The following is a 19610-nucleotide window of genomic DNA, read 5'->3' as shown; positions in this document are numbered from 1 at the left end:
TATAGAATAGTAGGAGACAGCTAGTTTCTTACCAATGTGCTTAAGGAATTCATCGTGGATCTCGTATCTCGCAGTGTAAGCCTGGCAGCTTAGCGATGGAAGCAGCAGCTAATTGATGAAGATGAGGTGAGATGCCACTCTGCTCCTTTAAATAGTGTACACCATCAACCAACCACACACATAGAACCATAAACATTGATAATGGTGCCACAATCACTGGCAGTGTGCTAAGATGTTGGTCAGTGACAGAGGTAATTCACCCTCTACTGAACATAGGCCAAGTCAGATGGAGAACTGTTTCTCACCAAAGTGACCATCTGTTGCTTTACAAACATGTCTCAGGTGTGTATACAATTTGATTGAAGTCAATGATTTCAAAAGCAGCCATAAAATAAACTCCATTGTTCATTCAGCAATAAGTAGAATTGTACCTTGGACAGAACAGATTGAAATAATATAAAATATAGGATTGTGAAGTTTAACCTGTTAGGGCTAGGGGGCAGTATTGACACGGCTGGATAAAAAACGTACCCGATTTAATCTGGTTACTACTCCTGCCCAGTAAGTAGAATATGCATATAATTATTGGCTTTGGATAGAAAACACCCTAAAGTTTCTAAAACTGTTTGAATGGTGTCTGTGAGTATAACAGAACTCCTATGGCAGGCCAAAACCTGAGAAGATTTCAAGCAGGAAGTGGCCTGTCTGAGAAGTAGTGTTTCATCTTGGCTCTTTTTATTGAAGACTCAGGATCTGTGCAATAACGTGACACTTCCTACCTCTTCCATAGGGTCTCAGAGCCCGGGAAAAAGTTGAACGATATCGAGGCAGGCTCTGGCTGAAACACTTTATCGCTTTTGGCAAGTGGCCACTCAGAGTACTATGGGCTTAGGCGCATGCCCGCTTCGACCGAATGCTTTCTTTTCCTTTGTCTGTTTATCTAAACGCAGATTCCCGGTTGGAATATTATCGCTTTTTTAAGAGAAAAATGGCATAAAAATTGATTTTAAACAGCGGTTGACATGCTTCGAAGTACGGTAAGGGAATATTTAGAATGATTTTGTCACGAATTGCGCCATGCTCGTCACCCTTATTTACCCTTTAGGATAGTGTCTAGAACGCACGAACAAAACGCCGCTGTTTGGATATAACGATGGATTATTTTGGACCAAACCAACATTTGTTATTGAAGTAGAAGTCCTGGGAGTGCATTCTGATGAAGACAACAAAGGTAATAACATTTTTCTTATAGTAAATCTGATTTTGATGAGTGCTAAACCTGCTGGGTGTCTAAATAGCTAGCCCTGTGATGCCGGGCTATCTACTGAGAATATTGCAAAATGTGCTTTCACCGAAAAGCTATTTTAAAATCGGACATATCGAGTGCATAGAGGAGTTCTGTATCTATAATTCTTAAAATAATTGTTATGCTTTTTGTGAACATTTATCGTGAGTAATTTAGTAAATTCACCGGCAGTGTTCGGTGTGAATGCTAGTCACATGCTAGTCACATGCTAATGTAAAAAGCTGGTTTTTGATATAAATATGAACTTGATTGAACAAAACATGCATGTATTGTATAACATAATGTCCTAGGGTTGTCATCTGATGAAGATCATCAAAGGTTAGTGCTACATTTAGCTGTGGTTTGGGTTTATGTGACATTATATGCTAGCTTGAAAAATGGGTGTCTGATTATTTCTGGCTCGGTACTCTGCTGACATAATCTAATGTTTTGCTTTCGTTGTAAAGCCTTTTTGAAATCGGACAGTGTGGTTAGATTAACGAGAGTCTTATCTTTAAAATGGTGTAAAATAGTCATATTTTTGAAAAATTGAAGTAATATCATATCTAAGGTATTTGAATAACGCGCCACAGGATTCAACTGGCTGTTGAGTAGGTGGGACGCAAGCGTCCCACCTAGCCCATAGAGGATAATGTCACTCCAAATGATGTCATAGGCTTCAGGTTCCCCTTTAAATTGTGGTAATATGGTCCTATTACAAATAGGAGTGAGTGTTGCATAAAGACATCTGCCCCTGTAGAAGCTTTCTCTTTCTCTTCCTGATCCTGATAGGGTGAAAGAAACATTGTGTTACGTAGCTGGCTCCCACATAGCCTGGTTAACTACTCTGTCACCCTGACAACGCAATGACACTGCAAGCACTGACACCTTGAAATGATAACAATCTCATGACAGTGAGGATAAAGAGAATATCTTGACACCATATTATTTCCTCTTTTATTCAGTGAAAGAAACAATGATATAGCTACAGGTTCATTTCAACAAACCAGCACAAAGAGACAGAGAGGGAGTGAAATGGGAGACTTGTCAGATCTTAAAACATGCACCTTTCTTTAACAAAGCAAATTTAGGGAAATCCCTACCAAAGTTCTATCAACACATTGACTGTAGTACTCGCTTAGGAAAAACACTAGATCACTGCTACTCGCCTTTTCGAAATGCCTATGCCTACAAGGCCCTCCCCACCCTCCCTTCAGCAAATCAGATCATGACTCCATTTTGCTCCCCCCTTCTCTATAGGCAGAAACTCGAACAGGAAGTACACGTGCTAAACTCTATTCAATGCTGGTCTGACCAACCAGAATCCATGCTTCAAGATTGTCTTGATCATGCAGACTGGGATATGTTCCGGGTAGCCTCTGAGAATAACATAGACGTATACACGGACACTGTGACTGAGTTCATCAGGAAGTGTACAGGGTAGGTTGTTCCCATGGTGACTATTAAAACATACCCAAACCAGAAACCGTGGATCGATGGCAGCATTCGAGCAAATCTGAAAGCACGGACCACCGCATTTAACCATGGCAAGGTGACTGGGGATATGGTTGAATACAAACAGTGTAGTTATTCCTTCCATAAGGCAATCAAACAGGCAAAAAGTCAGTACAGAGACAAAGTGGAGTCGCGATTCAACAGTTCAGACACAAGACGCATGTGGTAGGGTCTACAGACAATCACGGATTACAAAGGGAAAACCAGCCACATCGCAGTCACCGACGTCTTGCTCCCAGACAAGCTAAATACCTTCTTCACCCGCTTTGAGGATAACACAGTGCCACCGACGCAGCCCGCTCCCAGCCCACTCTCGTTTTCCGTGGCTGACGTGAGTAAGACATTTAAGCGTGTTAACACTCGCAAGACTGCAGGCCCAGACAGCATCCCTATCCGCATCCTCAGAGCATGCGCAGAACAAGTGACTGGAGTTTTACGGACATATTCAATCTCTCTCTATCCCAGTCTGCTGTCCCCACTTGCTTCAAGATGTCCACCATTGTTCCTGTACCCAAGAAAGTAAAGGTAACTGAACTAAATGACTATCACCCCGTATCTCTCAATTCTGTCATCATGATGTGCTTTGAGAGGATAATTAAGGATCACACCTGAGACGCACTTCAATTTGCTTACCGCCCCAATAGATCCACAGACGATGCAATTGCCATCGCACTGCACACTGCCCTATCCCATCTGGACAAGAAAAATACCTAAGTCAGAATGCTGTTCATTGACTATAGCTCTGCCTTCAACCCCATAGTAACCTCCAAGCTCATCATTAAGCTCGGGGCCCTGGGTCTGAACCCTGCCCTGTGCAACTGGGCCCTGGACTTCCTGACGGCCGCCCCCCAGGTGGTGAAGGTAGGAAACAACACCTCCACTTCGCTGATCCTCAACACAGGGGCCACACAAGGGTGCGTGCTCAGCCCTCTCCTGTACTCCCTGTTCACCCATGACTGCGTGGCCATGCACGCCTCCAACTCAATCACTCTATCATCAAGTTTGCAGACGAAACAACAGTAGTAGGCCTGATTACCAACAATGATGAGACAGCCTACAGGGAGGAGTTGAGGGCCATGGCAGAGTGGTGCCAGGAAAATAACCTCTCCCTCAACGTCAACAAAATGAAGGAGCTGATCGTGGACTTCAGGAAACAGCAGAGGGAGCACACCCCTATTCACATTGACAGGACCGCAGTGGAGAAGGTGGAAAGCTTCAAGTTCCTTGGTGTACACATCACTGACAATCTGAATTGGTCCACCCACACAGACACTGTGGTGAAGAAGGCGCAACAGCGAAGGCCAAAAAGATCATCAAGGACATCAACCACCCGAGCCACGGCCTGTTCACTCCGCAATCATCCAGAAGGCAAGGTCAGTACAGGTGCATCAAAGCTGGGACCGAGAGACTGAAAAATTGCTTCTATCTCAAGGCCATCAGACTGATAAATAGCCATCACTAGCCAGCTACCACCCAGCTACTCAACCCTGCACCTTAGAGGCTGCTGCTCTCTATATATAGAAATTGAATCACTGGCCACTTTAATAATGGAACACTAGTCACTTTAATAATGTTTACATACTGCTTTACTCATCTCATATGTATATACTGTACTCTATTCTACTGTCAATGCCACTCCGACATTGCTCGTCCTAATATTTATATATCCCATTCTTTTACTTTTAGATTTGTGTATTGTTGTGAGATGTCAGACACTACTGCACTGTTGCTAGGAACACAAGCATTTAGCTACACCCACAATAACATCTGCTAAATATGTGTATGTAACCAATACATTTTCTGTTTAATAAAAGGAATCTACCTGCACTCCGGCAGTCATTTTGAGATGGTTTCCAAGGTAACTACAGTATGTACCTGCCTACTGATCTCCTGAGTAGACACCAAACATCCCCTGATCTGCCTGCCTAGTATCTCACAACCCAAGATGGCCACAAACGCATGGCGAAAGTCTTTATTGAAGAAGGCATAAATAAAAGGATTCAGAGATGAGTTAGCATAGCCCAGCCACATAGAGGCCTCCAGGACTATGGGGCTGATCCTGTCTCCCCACAGAGGAAAGGCTATGTTGATACTGAAGTAGGGGAGCCAGCACATTAGGAACACCCCCATGATCAAACCCAGGGTCCTTGCAGCCTTGTTCTCCTTTCTGATGGAGAAGCCTCCCAACCTAGCCTGGACTCGCCTGGCTGGATCTGATCTGGCTGGGTCTGGCCTGGCTGGGTCTGGCCGTGCTGGATCTTCCCTGGTAGGGTTCTGGTCCATGTGGAGCTGCCCTGAATGGTTCTCCATGGCATGGATCCACCTGGCCTGCCTCTGAGCCACCATAAAGATCCTCCCATAGGCAAACAGCATGAACACAACAGGAATGAAGAAACACACCGTAGAGTCAGCCACAGCATAGGGTGTGTGGATCTGGGCCACACAGGTTGGGCTTTCCTGCTGGGTGCCCCTGTACCCAGTAGGGGGCGTCAAATAGTACATGCTGAGGGAGACGCAGAGGGAGGAGATGAGGAGGGGGAGCAGCCAGGAGAGCAGGAGGAGCATAGTGACCCGTCTTGGAGACATACGGGTGGGGTAGTGAAGTGGGTCGCACACTGCCACGTACCGGTCCAATGCCACACAGCTGAGGTTGAAGATGGAGGAAGTGCACAGGGTCATGTCCAAAAGGAAGTGGGCCACACAGAAGTTCCGTCCAAACCACCAGGTGTCCACAGAGCGCACCAGGCTGAACGGCATCACCAGCACAGCAACCAGGAGGTCCGCCATTGCTAAAGAGACAATGAAGGAGTTGGTGGGCATCTGGATGTTCCGGAAGCGTCCGACAGAAGCCACGATGAGGAGATTGCCCAGTATGGCAAATACCGGTATGGGGATGAGGACGCAGAGCACACACACTTTGAAGGCGGTGCTCCGGAGCAGGGCTGAGGTGCTCTCGTTGTGCCCCCCAGTATCAGTGAGGTTGATGTAGTCTGTGGTGGAAGAGTTGGACCCAGAGAGTAGAACACCATGAGAGAGAACGCCAGCCATCCACATCGACAGGCCAATTATTGAGAACCCAGAAGGTGTAAATGAATTAGACTGATAACTACAATCACAAGAGGCTTTCAGCCATATGCCCCACTAAATATATAAACTCAATGTATCCTGACTTAGCTGAAGATTTAATCCCTTAGTTAATAGATAAAAGCCTCTTAGTTTGAGCGCTTGATCTATAGCTTTCGGTTGGAGTCTAACAGTCCGACTACGCTCTCTCTCTTCCTTTATCATAGGGACTGCCTTGTCCCCTCTCTGTGCTGTTTGTCTCTACATCTCCCAGCTGTGCGTCTCCAGCCATGGGTGGTCAATGTCAATCATTAACCAGCATGCATTTGGGTGTCAAGGGGTAACTGGGCATGAATGCGAAGACTAGGTAGCTATGGCTTCATATGGCTCTTCCAGATGAGGCCTGATCGATCCAGCGCTATCACAACCATCAACTTTCTCTCTCTCTCTCTCTCTCTCTATCTCTATCTCTCTCTATCTATCTCGATCTCGATCTCTCTCTCTCTCTCTCTCTTTCTCTCTCTCTGCTCTTTGGATGTGTTCCTGTTACTGCCCACTGTTTGCTCCCAACCCCTGTCACTCAGGACTGTTTGATCACTGCTTAGTGCAGAATGCATCATTGCCCTATGGCCTATTATGTCTGTAAATAAAAGGGATCATGACAGTATTGAAAATGTGCCTGGATACCAGTCTGTTTGTACCATCACACCACTCCTTGCGAATCCTTAATCTAAGTAGGCAACAGACAATATTTTATATTCGACATATAACTGACAGTTTGAGGAATATTTTGAAATATATTTATTTACAGAGTGTATCAGATTTGTCATCGATGGGGTAGCAAGTGTAACCATAGCAGTGTTTTTTTTCTTCTCTCAAATCAAAACACAATGTCATCTACACACCTTTTCATACCCACTAGATGTTTGTCCATATGATTACTACACCAGATAAACCAGGTTAGACTTTATTTACCCACTAGATGTTTGTCCATATGATTACTACACCGGATAAACCAGGGTAGACTTTATTTACCCACTAGATGTTTGTCCATATGATTACTACACCAGATAAACCAGGTTATACTTTATTTACCCACTAGATGTTTGTCCATATGATTACTACACCGGATAAACCAGGTCATACTTTATTTACCCACTAGATGTTTGTCCATATGATTACTACACCAGATAAACCAGGTCATACTTTATTTACCCACTAGATGTTTGTCCATATGATTACTACACCAGATAAACCAGGTTATACTTTATTTACCCACTAGATGTTTGTCCATATGATTACTACACCGGATAAACCAGGTCATACTTTATTTACCCACTAGATGTTTGTCCATATGATTACTACACCGGATAAACCAGGTTATACTTTATTTATCCACTAGATGTTTGTCCACATGATTACTACACTGGATAAACCAGGTTAGACTTTATTTACCCAACAGATGTTTGTCCATATGATTACTACACTGGATAAACCAGGTTATACTTTATTTACCAACTAGATGTTTGTCCATATGATTACTACACAGGATAAACCAGGTTAGACTTTATTTACCCACTAGATGTTTGTCCATATGATTACTACACCAGATAAACCAGGTTAGACTTTATTTACCCACTAGATGTTTGTCCATATGATTACTACACCGGATAAACCAGGGTAGACTTTATTTACCCACTAGATGTTTGTCCATATGATTACTACACCGGATAAACCAGGCTAGAATTTATTTACCCACCAGATATTTGCCCATATGATAACTACACTGGATAAACCAGGTCATACTTTATTTACCCACTAGATGTTTGTCCATATGATTACTACACAGGATAAACCAGGTTAGACTTTATTTACCCACTAGATGTTTGTCCATATGATTACTACACAGGATAAACCAGGTTATACTTTATTTAAGCAAACACACCATAAAGACAATGAGTGACATTAACAGAAATGTGATCATCTGCTCTTTACATATAGCACCATTCTCCGACTGACCACACACCAGAAACATTCACAGATCAGGCCAACTTAAAGAGAATGACCACAGACCAGAAACATTCACAGATCAGACCAACTGAAAGAGAATGACCACAGCCCCAGGAGACCAGAAACATTCACAGATCAGACCAACTGAAAGAGAATGACCACAGCTCCAGGAGACCAGAAACATTCACAGATCAGACCAGCTGAAAGAGAATGACCACAGACCAGAAACATTCACAGATCAGACCAACTGAAAGAGAATGACCACAGCTCCAGGAGACCAGAAACATTCACAGATCAGACCAGCTGAAAGAGAATGACCACAGCCCCAGGAGACCAGAAACATTCACAGATCAGACCAACTGAAAGAGAATGACCACAGCTCCAGGAGACCAGAAACATTCACAGATCAGACCAGCTGAAAGAGAATGACCACAGACCAGAAACATTCACAGATCAGACCAACTGAAAAAGAATGACCACAGCCCCAGGAGACCAGAAACATTCACAGATCAGACCAACTGAAAGAGAATGACCACAGCTCCAGGAGACCAGAAACATTCACAGATCAGACCAGCTGAAAGAGAATGACCACAGCCCCAGGAGACCAGAAACATTTACAGATCAGACCAGCTGAAAGAGAAGGAATGACAGATTAGGGTGCAGTTCTACAGATAGTCTCAAGGTAGTGTAGTCTCTCCCAGTCCTAGGGCCAATACTGTGGCCTTTTATCACTTAGATTTGCTCACCTCCTGCGTCCTCTCTCCTCCGTCCTCTCTCCTCCGTCCTCTCTCGCCTCTTTTTGAAAAAGGTCAAAGTTAATTCAGGAGAGTCGGCGAGGAGAGTGAACGTGGATGAAAACACAGTTGCTTGAAATGAGACGGTCCTTCTCCACTTGCGCATCATTAGGAAAATTACATTTACACAGGTGGAGCCCCCAAACACGTGTAAAGTGCTCAAAACAAATTAAATTCGTTGTTCAAGACATTTATAGATAAAACAATAAGTAGCATATTATTTTTAAATGTGTTCATTTTTTTTCTCCTCTGACATAAAAGCTGATTCAAAGGGGGTGTGGCAGATTTCAAAACTCTTCCGCGTTAGGATACACATGAGTATCCTTGATGAAAGGTGGCCATTGAGGAGGGGAAGACACTCTTCCGTTCTCCCACTAACGAATTAACACTCTCCTCCAACATTAAACAACTTATCGGTTTCTGGGTCACGGAGGAGAGAGGACGGAGGACGGTCTTTGGCCCAAACGAGAATCTCCCTGTATGTACAGCCTTGATACAGATGCATGCATTGGTCTGCTATGGTCAAATCCATAAAGTACAGTTCATGTGGTTTATCCCATTGCTTCACTACTGGCCTTGATCATGTCTCTGAGAAATACAAGACAGCTTCATCTGTAGTCATTTCTATCTGACACTATTCCATTGAACAGATGCTGGACTGAGCCTGATGCTCAGTAATACCTGCTAACATACAGCAGAGGCCACTGTAGCACCATCTCTACTCCTTCAACCATTTTCCATGCCAACGATACAAAACCATTGACAGTTTGACTTGACTTGAATCACTGACAGTAAATGGAACCATACATCACTCCCCCTCATCAATCAGGTACTGAACATGATTTAAATCCCCATCAGGAATCATTTAACAACAACTGATGACTGTAAGACTCCCAGACAGTCAAACCTTATCCTCAGGTATGTCCCCTCCATGCTCCCCACATGGGAACGAGAACACCCCCTGGCTGGACTTCCTGTGAGACATCTCCCTCTGAGTCCCTCCACACCCCACACCCCCCCTCAGTGTCCACAGCTGGCAGTCAGCAGGACTTCCAGGCAGCATAGAGGAGGGCCTGGAGGCGGCAGAGGCCCAGCAGGTGGAGAGGGTCTCCCCCTCTGCGCAGGACGGCAGGTAGCTGGGGCTGGGGCTGGCTGAGGAGGGCAGGGTGCGCTGGCTCCCGTTGAGGCAGGCAGAGTTCTTCCGTGAGTAGCCAGACTCTGCAGAGTTCTTCCGTGAGTGGCCAGAGGAGTTGAAGTGGGAGGTGCGGTAGTTGGAAGCCCGCCAGCCTGGGCGACTTCTATAGTGACACTGGCATCTAAGGTTGGGGAGGTGCGGGAAAATGTTTAATTAAAAAACATTATCCATTGAAATGTGTCTTTTGTTTCCACAATTACAGACACAATGTACATACTCTAACATCATTTTATATCATCGGCATTAAGAAATACGAAAGGCCAACCGGAGGATGCAGATTAATTAAAAAGAGTACAGTAATATGATTGGTAGTAAAGTAATAGACCAACCGGAGGATGCGTATGAAGGCCAGTTTGAACTCTCGGCTGTAGCAGGGGTAGATGATGGGGTTGAGACAGGAGTTGAAGTAGCCCAGCCAGAAGATCACCTTGAACAGCGTCTCAGGAGGACGAAAGTCTGGGTTGAAAGACCCTGGGGGAACAAGAACAGATACAAGTTATACAGCTTTATATTGATCTGTATTGATCTGTGTTCCCTGTTCATAACAACAGCCTTTATATCAATTAAGTCAATACATAAAGCTGCACACGTCAGGCAGCTTGCTAAGCTTTCTAGTGTACTTCTATTTTTGTCCAATAGATGGCAGCATGCTGTAATAAAACCATGTGGTTCATGATGGACCAAATCAGCTGGACATGTAAACTGCCTCAGTGAAAGATAAATATCACGGTTCAAAAACAGCTCATTGTGGCCTTTTACAACATTGCCAGAAGACACAGTAAATGAGGCCAGAGATCATAAACTAGATAAATATCATTTTTAGTTCTTCTGACAACGACGCCACATTCGTCCCAGGTATGTGACTAGCGGACCTGGCTGGCGGACACCAGCCTAGCAACTTGGAATTGACACATAACAACACTAACAGGGCCTGAGATGACCCAACATTCTGAGGGAAGACAGATGCTTTCCAGACGAGATGCACCTCTTCAAAAAGAGGGCAGGAATCGGTATGTGTTCAAGACTACATAACATCGTAAACTTCTCAGCCTTGCTATCTCAAGGTCATTTTTCAATTATGGTGGCATTTGTGCATTGTATTTGAATAATAAAGAAATAAAGAAATAAAAATGGTTTACCTTTATTTAACTAGGCAAGTCAGTTAAGAACAAATTCTTATTTACAATGAAGGACAACACCGGCCATACCAGAACCACGCTTGGCCAATTGTGCGCCGCCCTATGGGACTCTCAATCATGGCCGGTTGTGATACAGCCTGGATTCAAACTAGGGTGTCTGTAGGTGATACCTCTAGCACTGAGATGTAGTGCCTTAGACCGCTGCGTCACTTGGGAGCCCTGGTACATCTTCCCATTCTAAATAAACAAATATGGTAGCTTAATGACTTTACCATTATGGTAACATTGTGTCACCAGTAATATTTGTATTTAAAAACGTATTCAGGATCGGTGAGTCACCTCGGGACGTTGACCTAATGCTATTAGCATGAGGATGTAAGTAAGACAGTTTCCCAGGACATAGACATATCTGATATTGGCAGAAAGCTTAAATTCTTGTTAATCTAACTGCACTGTCCAATTTACAGTAGCTATTACAGTGAAAGAATACCATGCTATTATTTGAGGAGAGTGCACAGTTCTGAACATGAAAAGTTATTAATAAACCAATTAGGCACATTTGGGCAGTCTGAAAAAACATTTTGAACAGAAATGCAGTGGTTCATTGGCTCAGTCTAAACCTTGGCACATTCACTGCTGCCATCTAGTGGCCACAATCCAAATTGCAGCTGGGCTGGAATAATACATGATGGCCTTTCTCTTGCATTTCAAAGATGATGGTGCAAAACAAAATACAAAAGAACGGTTGGTTTTTTCTTTGTATTTTCTTTTACCAGATTTATTGTGTTATATTCTCATACATTCCTTTCACATTTTCACAGACGCCAAAGTGTTTCCTTTCAAATGGTACCAAGAATATGCATATCCTTGTTTCAGGGCCTGAGTTACAGGCAGTTAGATTTGGGTATGTCATTTTAGGCGAAAATTTGAAAAAAAAGGGTCGGATCCTGAAGAGGATTTATAGACCCCTCCCTCGATAACAGTTTGCTACTGGAGGGAATAATCAAGGTCCTTGTATATCTTTGTAATCAGTGATAAGTCAAGGTGGTAACACCAATGAAATCAAACTGAGGGACACATTATACTATTAAAAGAAATAGGGATTTTAATAGTGTTCTTTATTTTTATTGATCTAAACAATATATTCAATAATTGTGTTCATCGTCTAGCATTCAAAATAATAGATAGATATATCTAAACCCACAAAACATGTCACTACTCATCTATACCAGTGGGACAAGCCAACCTGCTAGCCCCCAGTAGTTTCTACAATACATACAAATGGATGTGTTGCGGTGTAAAGGATGTACATATGTTTTCTTATTAAATAACAGTTAAATAAAACACAACATTTTTATCATGTGATTTTACATGGTGCCAAAGTCAAGGGACAGCATTTACCGTCACAATAAAATAATGAGCAAAAGCGAGACCACATGCATTTACCTACTAAATTACAAAAACCTGGACTCATCAATTACAAACGATCCACGGATTTCAACACCTAACTACAGTAGATTACAACATTAGCATGGATTCTCATCAAACACATTTCTTCTGTAGACTAATGAGAGCAGCTAGTCTGTGTTATATTGTGTCACACTCCCCACTGCTACGGTCAAGCATCGCTGGTGAGAGGGAATCTCATAGGCTAATGATGTGAGAGTGGAAACTAGGAAGTACACCTTAGGAATGAAAACACTGAGTTATGAAACACATACAGGAAGTTTGGAATAGCTGGGCTGTGTATTTCTGTGTGTATGTATGTGTATGTAGTGTGTGTGTGTGTGTGTGTGTGTGTGTGTGTGTGTGTGTGTGTGTGTGTGTGTGTGTGTGTGTGTGTGTGTGTGTGTGTGTGTGTGTGTGTGTGTGTGTGTGTGTGTGTGTGTGTATGTCTGTCTGAATGATGTCTGTGGTGTGGGTAAGCCACACTTGGTCTCTGAGGAGATGAACAGCCCAAATGAAAATCACATTCCTGGTAAAATTGTGGATGCTCTATAATCCCAGGCAATCGTGTGTGAAAGTTAGGACAAATAAGAACACAATATTGTTAATAACCTCTTCCAGGACCCTGCCGAAAACAGCTTGTCTGTCGTAATGCTGGATGTTAGGCTATTACATTATTGTATCTGAGCTCCTAGAGTGTGCGGCTGTTCAAGTGTTCTACTAGCCTACACCTCGCCTAAACAGGTGTGCGTTTCTTTCACCTCCAGATGAATCTCTTTCAGGACACCAACATAAAGGCAAGTGTGTCTGGTAGTGGTAATTCCTGTCAACTGAAAGTGGTAACACCTGTCATCTGGTAGTAATGTTAACACTGTTGCTTAGTAGTACTGGTAACAATGTCATCTGATAGTACTGGTAACACCTGTCATCTGGTAGTACTGGTAATACTGTCATCTGGTAGTGGTCACACCTGTCATCTGGTAGTACTGGTGACACATGTCATCTGGTAGTAATGGAAACACTGTCATCTGGTAGTACTGCTAACACTGTCATCTGGTAGTACTGCAAACACTGTCTTCTGGTAGTACTGGTAACACTGTCATCTGGTAGTACTGGTGACACCTGTCATCTGGTAGTACTGGTGACACATGTCATCTGGTAGTAATGGAAACACTGTCATCTGGTAGTACTGGTAACGCTGTCATCTGGTAGTACTGCTAACACTGTCATCTGGTAGTACTGCAAACACTGTCATCTGGTAGTACTGGTAACACTGTCATCTGGTACTGGTAACACTTTCACCTGGTAGTACTGTTTACACAGTCATCTGGTAGAGTAACACTGTCATCTGGTAGTACTTTTAACACTGTCATCTGGTTGTACTGGTAACACTGTGACCTCTTAGTACTGTTAACACTGTCGTCTGGTACTGGTAACACTGTCATCTGGAAGTGGTATAGCTATCATGTGATAGTACTGGTAACAACTGTCATGTGGTAGTGGTAAAACTGCAATCTGGAAGTACTGGTAACACTGTGCTCTGGTACTATTGGTAACACTGGTCATGTGGTAGTGCTACTCACACTGTCAACTGGTAATTATAATCCTGTCATATGGTAGTGGTAACACTGTCATCTGAGAGTACTGCTAACACTGTCATCTGGTACTGGTAACACTGGTCATGTCAAGGGGTCTGAATACTTTCCGAATGCACTGTTGGAATACTGCTGTGAAATTGTGAAAATTATGATAATACCCTTTTAGTGTAAGAGCTGTTTGAAAAGATGACCTGAAATTTCTACCTGTTTTGGTGGGATGGAGTTTTGGTCTATCACCAGGCGCTATATATAGTCAATAGACTAATAAGAAAGATATTTCCAAACCTATCTGTCAATAATAGCTAGTTATCAGTTTTCCCCTCCCCACTCAGACCACTCCCAGACAGTCTTACCTAAATTATAGCTTGAGAAGTTTCTCTTTCTAAGAAGCTTTTGATTTGATATTGAGATAAAAATGTCTCCATTGGAACTTTAACAATCCAAAGTAGATTTTTATGGTGAGCAGTGTCAGAATCCAGAATCTAAATATGAATACGTGGTGTGTAATGACAGTATATAATTTCTTAAAGAAAATGGTTTGTAAAGTAGTAGGTATATTAGGATGAGCCTAATCCTCTGATAATCCTCTTCGTACATGAGTGTGTTTGTGTGTGTTGGGTTGAGTTGACACAGTGGCTGTGTGTATTGGTCCAGGCACTGTGGTCTAGGCACTGACCCATGGTCGTGGCCCCCAGGGGACTCTCTGTGTGTGTAGAGCCCACTCCTGACAGAGAGGCAGACAGGAACACAGCTTTTTTGGCATGGGCTCATACCAGGCTAACGGCCCCTCTGTGGTTCCCTGGCTCAGTGGAGGAAGTGAAGCTTCCCACTACCCACTGGTTCTCCTCTCATCCCAGTACACTGCTCCTTTTGTTTGGCACAAAACCTTTAGCTCTGGCCAAGGAGGGAGGGAGAGAGAGAGAGAGAGAGAGAGGAGAGAGAGAGAGAGAGAGAGAGAGAGAGAGAGAGAGAGAGAGAGAGAGAGAGAGAGAGAGAGAGAGAGAGATCTCAGCCAATTTCTCTGTGTGTGGCAGGGATGGCAAGGATGCACTGTTTACTGTGAGGCTTGAGTCACAGATGGCACAACGCATTTGCAATTAGGATAATCTCTGTGTGTTTTGGTCTGTGAGATGGAGCGAGAGAGAGAGAGACAGAGGGAGAATGTTCTCTGTACGTGGCTTGACCTCCTGTACAGTACATGTATGGAACAGTGTTCACTGGCTGGTATTTTCAAATGGTATTTTCACCCTTTGACGTCCACAGTAAATGAGATTACGTAACCAGGAATTGATGCACCGTAGGACTGCTTGAGATGCAGAATAGGTTGGGCATTAAGCCCCCAACTATCTACTTCTATCCCTCCTCCCCCCATTTACCTTCCTCTTTCTTTCTGTCTGTCTCTCTCTCTCTGTCTCTCTCTGTCTCTTTCTTTCTGTCCATCTCCCTCCATCTCTCTCTCTCAATCTTTCTCTCTCTCTCTCTCTATCATTTGTTTACATTGCCAAAGTAAGTGAAATAGATAATAAATAAAAGTGAAATAATCAATAAAAAATGTACAGTAAACATTACACTCACAAAAGTTCCACTCTCTCTCCATCTCTCTCTCAACTCAACTCAACTCAACTCAAGGGGCTTTATTGGCATGGGAAACATATGTTAACATTGCCAAAGCAAGTGAAGTAGATAATATACAAAAGTGAAATAAACAATAAAAATTAACATTGAACATTACACATACAGAAGTTTCAAAAGATTAAAGACATAACACATGTCATATTATGTATATATAGTGTTGTAATGATGTACAAATGGTTAAAGTACAAAGGGAAAATATATAAGCATAAATATGGGTTGTATTTACAATGGTGTTTGTTCTTCACTGGTTGACCTTTATTTGTGGCAACAGGTCACAAATCTTCATGTCTCTTCATCTCTCAAGTCTGGCACCAAGTCGGGTCTGGGGTAATAGTTGGAAAGGATCCCCTGGACAGGGTCTAGTGAGGGGTAAAGGATGAATTGGGTCCTACCACTAGAGGTTGTGCCTGTAAAATGGGTGTCTTTGACAATACACACCACACTTTCAAACAGTAAATGAGTGTCAGAGTGTGTCAGCTTGTCTAAAATGTTTCGTTACACAATATATACAACACCTGTAAATAATGCTTATATATAAATGCATTTGAAAACGACTATGTTGTGCTTTGTTGTAGGAAGTCTGGAGCAATTAATATTATGACTGTTCTCATAGTTGTAATCTAGAAAAAAGAAACGCACACCTTTAAAGGCGAGGTGCTGGCTAGCGGAGTAGAACACTAGAAAATAAAGGAAAGCCGCACACTCTAAGAGCTCAGATGCAAAAATTTAATAACCAACGTTTCGACAGCGAAGCTGTCTTCATCAGGGTATCATCAAACACTGCGAGATGAGTCATTTATATAGTGTCAAGAGACACACAGGTGTTTGTAATCATGGCCAAGTATGGCCTAATATCATTGGATAACTCAAATATTTTAAAAAATGGCATACAAAGAACATACAAAAAGACAAACAAATGGATAGCATACGATCATAGCATTTGTAGTCTAAAATGTATCTAACAAACAATTTCAATGGCAAAATCACAATTATCACAAGAATGGCTTCAGATCAAAGTCTATGTTGAGACCGAAGGGAGCAAGGGTCTTTAAATTAAAGATCCAGGCAGCCTCTCGTTTTAACAATAAATTATCAAGGTCACCCCCTCTCCTCGGGAGGGTGACATGTTCGATACCAATATAACGCAGAGACGAAATCGGATGGTTTGCTTCCAAAAAGTGGGCCGCAACTCGGTAAGTTAAGTTTTTGAACCTAATGGTGCTACGATGCTCTGAGATACGTACTTTTAATTCACGCTTTGTTTTACCCACATAATTTTTACCACAAGGACAAGTTATAAGATAAATAACTGCCTTAGTGGAACACGTAATAACACCTTTAATTGGGATAGATTTCCCTGTTTGGGGGTGTTTGAAGGATCTACATTTATAAGTGCCATTGCATTGAGCACAGCCATTACACTTGTAATTTCCATCCAGTAGGGGCGCAAATAGACGTTGTTCAGGAATATCTTGGGGTGGTAAATCAGAGTGTACCAATTGGTCTCTGAGATTTCTGCCCCGCGAGAATACGACCAGGGGAAGGTCAGAAAACACATTAACGAGACTATCATCATATTTCAGAATGTGCCAATGTTTGTGAACGATTCCTTTAATTTGTTCAGAGCACTTTGAATAGCGGGTAGTGAGAACGCAAGAATGCGTCTTTTTGCGAGACTGACCTTGAAAAAGGTCATGTCTCGTTTGTTTTGAATTTTGTCAATGGCAATTGTAATCTATAATTGTTTGTTAGATACATTTTAGACTACAAATGCTATGATCGTATGCTATCCATTTGTTTGTCTTTTTGTATGTTCTTTGTATGCCATTTTTTAAAATATTTGAGTTAACCAATGATATTAGGCCATACTTGGCCATGATTACAAACACCTGTGTGTCTCTTGACACTATATAAATGACTCATCTCGCAGTGTTTGATGATACCCTGATGAAGACAGCTTCGCTGTCGAAACGTTTGTTCTCATAGTTGTGTCATGCGCTATGGAGTGGTAGAGTTATGCGAAACTAAATTCTAAATTCATAATTTAGTGATGGTTCAGACAATGTTACCACTACCAGATGACCTTGTTACCATTACTAGATGACAGTGTTACCATTACTAGATGACAGTGTTACCAGTACTACCAGATGACAGTGTTACCATTACTAGATGACAGTGTTACCAGCACTACCAGATGACAGTGTTACCATTACCACCAGATGACAGTGTTACCAGTACTACCAGATGACAGAGTTACCAGCACTACCAGATGACAGAGTTACCAGTACTACCAGATGACAGTGTTACCAGTACCACCAGATGACAGTGTTACCAGTACTACCAGATGACAGTGTTACCAGTACTACCAGATGACAGTGTTACCATTACTAGAGGACAGTGTTACCATTACTAGATGACAGTGTTACCAGTACTACCAGATGACAGCGTTACCAGCACTACCAGATGACAGTGTTACCATTACTAGATGACAGTGTTACCAGTACTACCAGATGACAGTGTTACCAGCACTACCAGATGACAGTGTTACCAGCACTACCAGATGACAGTGTTACCATTACTAGATGACAGTGTTATCAGTACTACCAGATGACAGGTGTTACCAGCACTACCAGATGACAGTGTTACCATTACTAGATGACAGTGTTACCAGTACTACCAGATGACAGTGTTACCAGTACTACCAGATGACAGTGTTACCAGTACTAGCAGATGACAGTGTTACCATTACTAGATGACAGTGTTACCAGTACTACCAGATGAGTGTTACCATTACTAGATGACAGTGTTACCATTACTAGATGACAGTGTTACCAGTACTACCAGATGACAGTGTTACCAGCACTACCAGATGACAATGTTAGCAGTACTACCAGATGACAGTGTTACAAGTACTACCAGATGACAGTGTTACCAGCACTACCAGATGACATTGTTACCATTACTAGTTGACAGTGTTACCAGTACTACCAGATGACAGTGTTACCAGTACTACCAGATGACAGTGTTACAAGTACTAGCAGATGACAGTGTTACCATTACTAGATGACAGTGTTATCAGTACTACCAGATGACAGGTGTTACCAGCACTACCAGATGACAGTGTTACCATTACTAGATGACAGTGTTACCAGTACTACCAGATGACAGTGTTACCAGTACTACCAGATGACAGTGTTACCAGTACTACCAGATGACAGTGTTACCAGCACTACCAGATGACAGTGTTACCTTTACTAGATGACAGTCTTATCAGTACTACCAGATGACAGGTGTTACCAGCACTACCAGATGACAGTGTTACCATTACCAGATGACAGTGTTACCAGTACTACCAGATGACAGTGTTACCAGTACTAGCAGATGACAGTGTTACCATTACTAGATGACAGTGTTACCAGTACTACCAGATGACAGTGTTACCAGTACTACCAGATGACAGTGTTACCAGCACTACCAGATGACAGTGTTACCATTACTAGATGACAGTGTTACCAGTACTACCAGATGACAGGTGTTACCAGTATTACCAGATGCCAGTGTTACCATTACTAGATGACAGTGTTACCCGCACTACCAGATGACAGTGTTAGCAGTACTAGATGACAGTGTTACCAGTACTACCAGATGACAGGTGTTACCACTTCCAGATGACTGTGTCACCAATACTACCAGTTGACATTCTTACCAATACCAGATGGCAGTGTTACGAGAACAACTAGATGACGGCGTTACTAGTATTACCAGATGACAGTGTTACGAGGGCTTCCAGCTGACAGTCTTACCACTACCAGATGACCGTGTTACCAGTAGTACCAGTGAACAGTGTTACCACTACCAGATGACAGTGTTAGCAGTACTACCAGATGACAGTGTTACCACTACCAGATGACAGTGTTACCACTAGCAGAT

The 19610-nt window shown here is 42.8% G+C and overlaps 2 protein-coding genes across 2 annotated transcripts in view; both read right to left on the bottom strand.

The window, feature by feature from the left end:
• Window positions 1-1641: 1641 nt before the first annotated feature.
• LOC106611929 (octopamine receptor beta-2R) lies at window positions 1642-7564 on the bottom strand. The gene has a single exon (XM_082955968.1). The coding sequence runs from the start codon at window positions 5852-5854 to the stop codon at window positions 4637-4639; it is 1218 nt and encodes a 405-aa protein (XP_082812094.1). The 5' UTR covers window positions 5855-7564; the 3' UTR covers window positions 1642-4636.
• Window positions 7565-7776: 212 nt separating this feature from the next.
• The window catches only part of LOC106611928 (alpha-1A adrenergic receptor), a 32651-nt gene continuing 20817 nt past the window's right edge, over window positions 7777-19610 (bottom strand). The window contains exons 2-3 of the mRNA XM_014212601.3: window positions 10192-10333; window positions 7777-9983 (exon numbers count right to left, since the gene is read on the bottom strand). Coding sequence (XP_014068076.1) covers window positions 9569-9983; window positions 10192-10333 — 557 coding nt within the window. The 3' untranslated portion in view covers window positions 7777-9568. The remainder of the gene's footprint in view (window positions 9984-10191; window positions 10334-19610) is intronic.

This window comes from Salmo salar, chromosome 09, assembly GCF_965601325.2.
Source record: "Salmo salar chromosome 09, fSalSal1, whole genome shotgun sequence".
NCBI classification, from domain to species: Eukaryota; Metazoa; Chordata; class Actinopteri; order Salmoniformes; family Salmonidae; genus Salmo; species Salmo salar.
The sequence above is the reverse complement of the archived record's forward strand: the minus strand, read 5'-3'. Positions and strand labels throughout refer to the sequence as shown.

Bases quoted from the DNA above. Each gene is read 5' to 3' on its own strand.
- LOC106611929 (XM_082955968.1), bottom strand. From the start codon at position 5,854: ATGTGGATGGCTGGCGTTCTCTCTCATGGTGTTCTACTCTCTGGGTCC.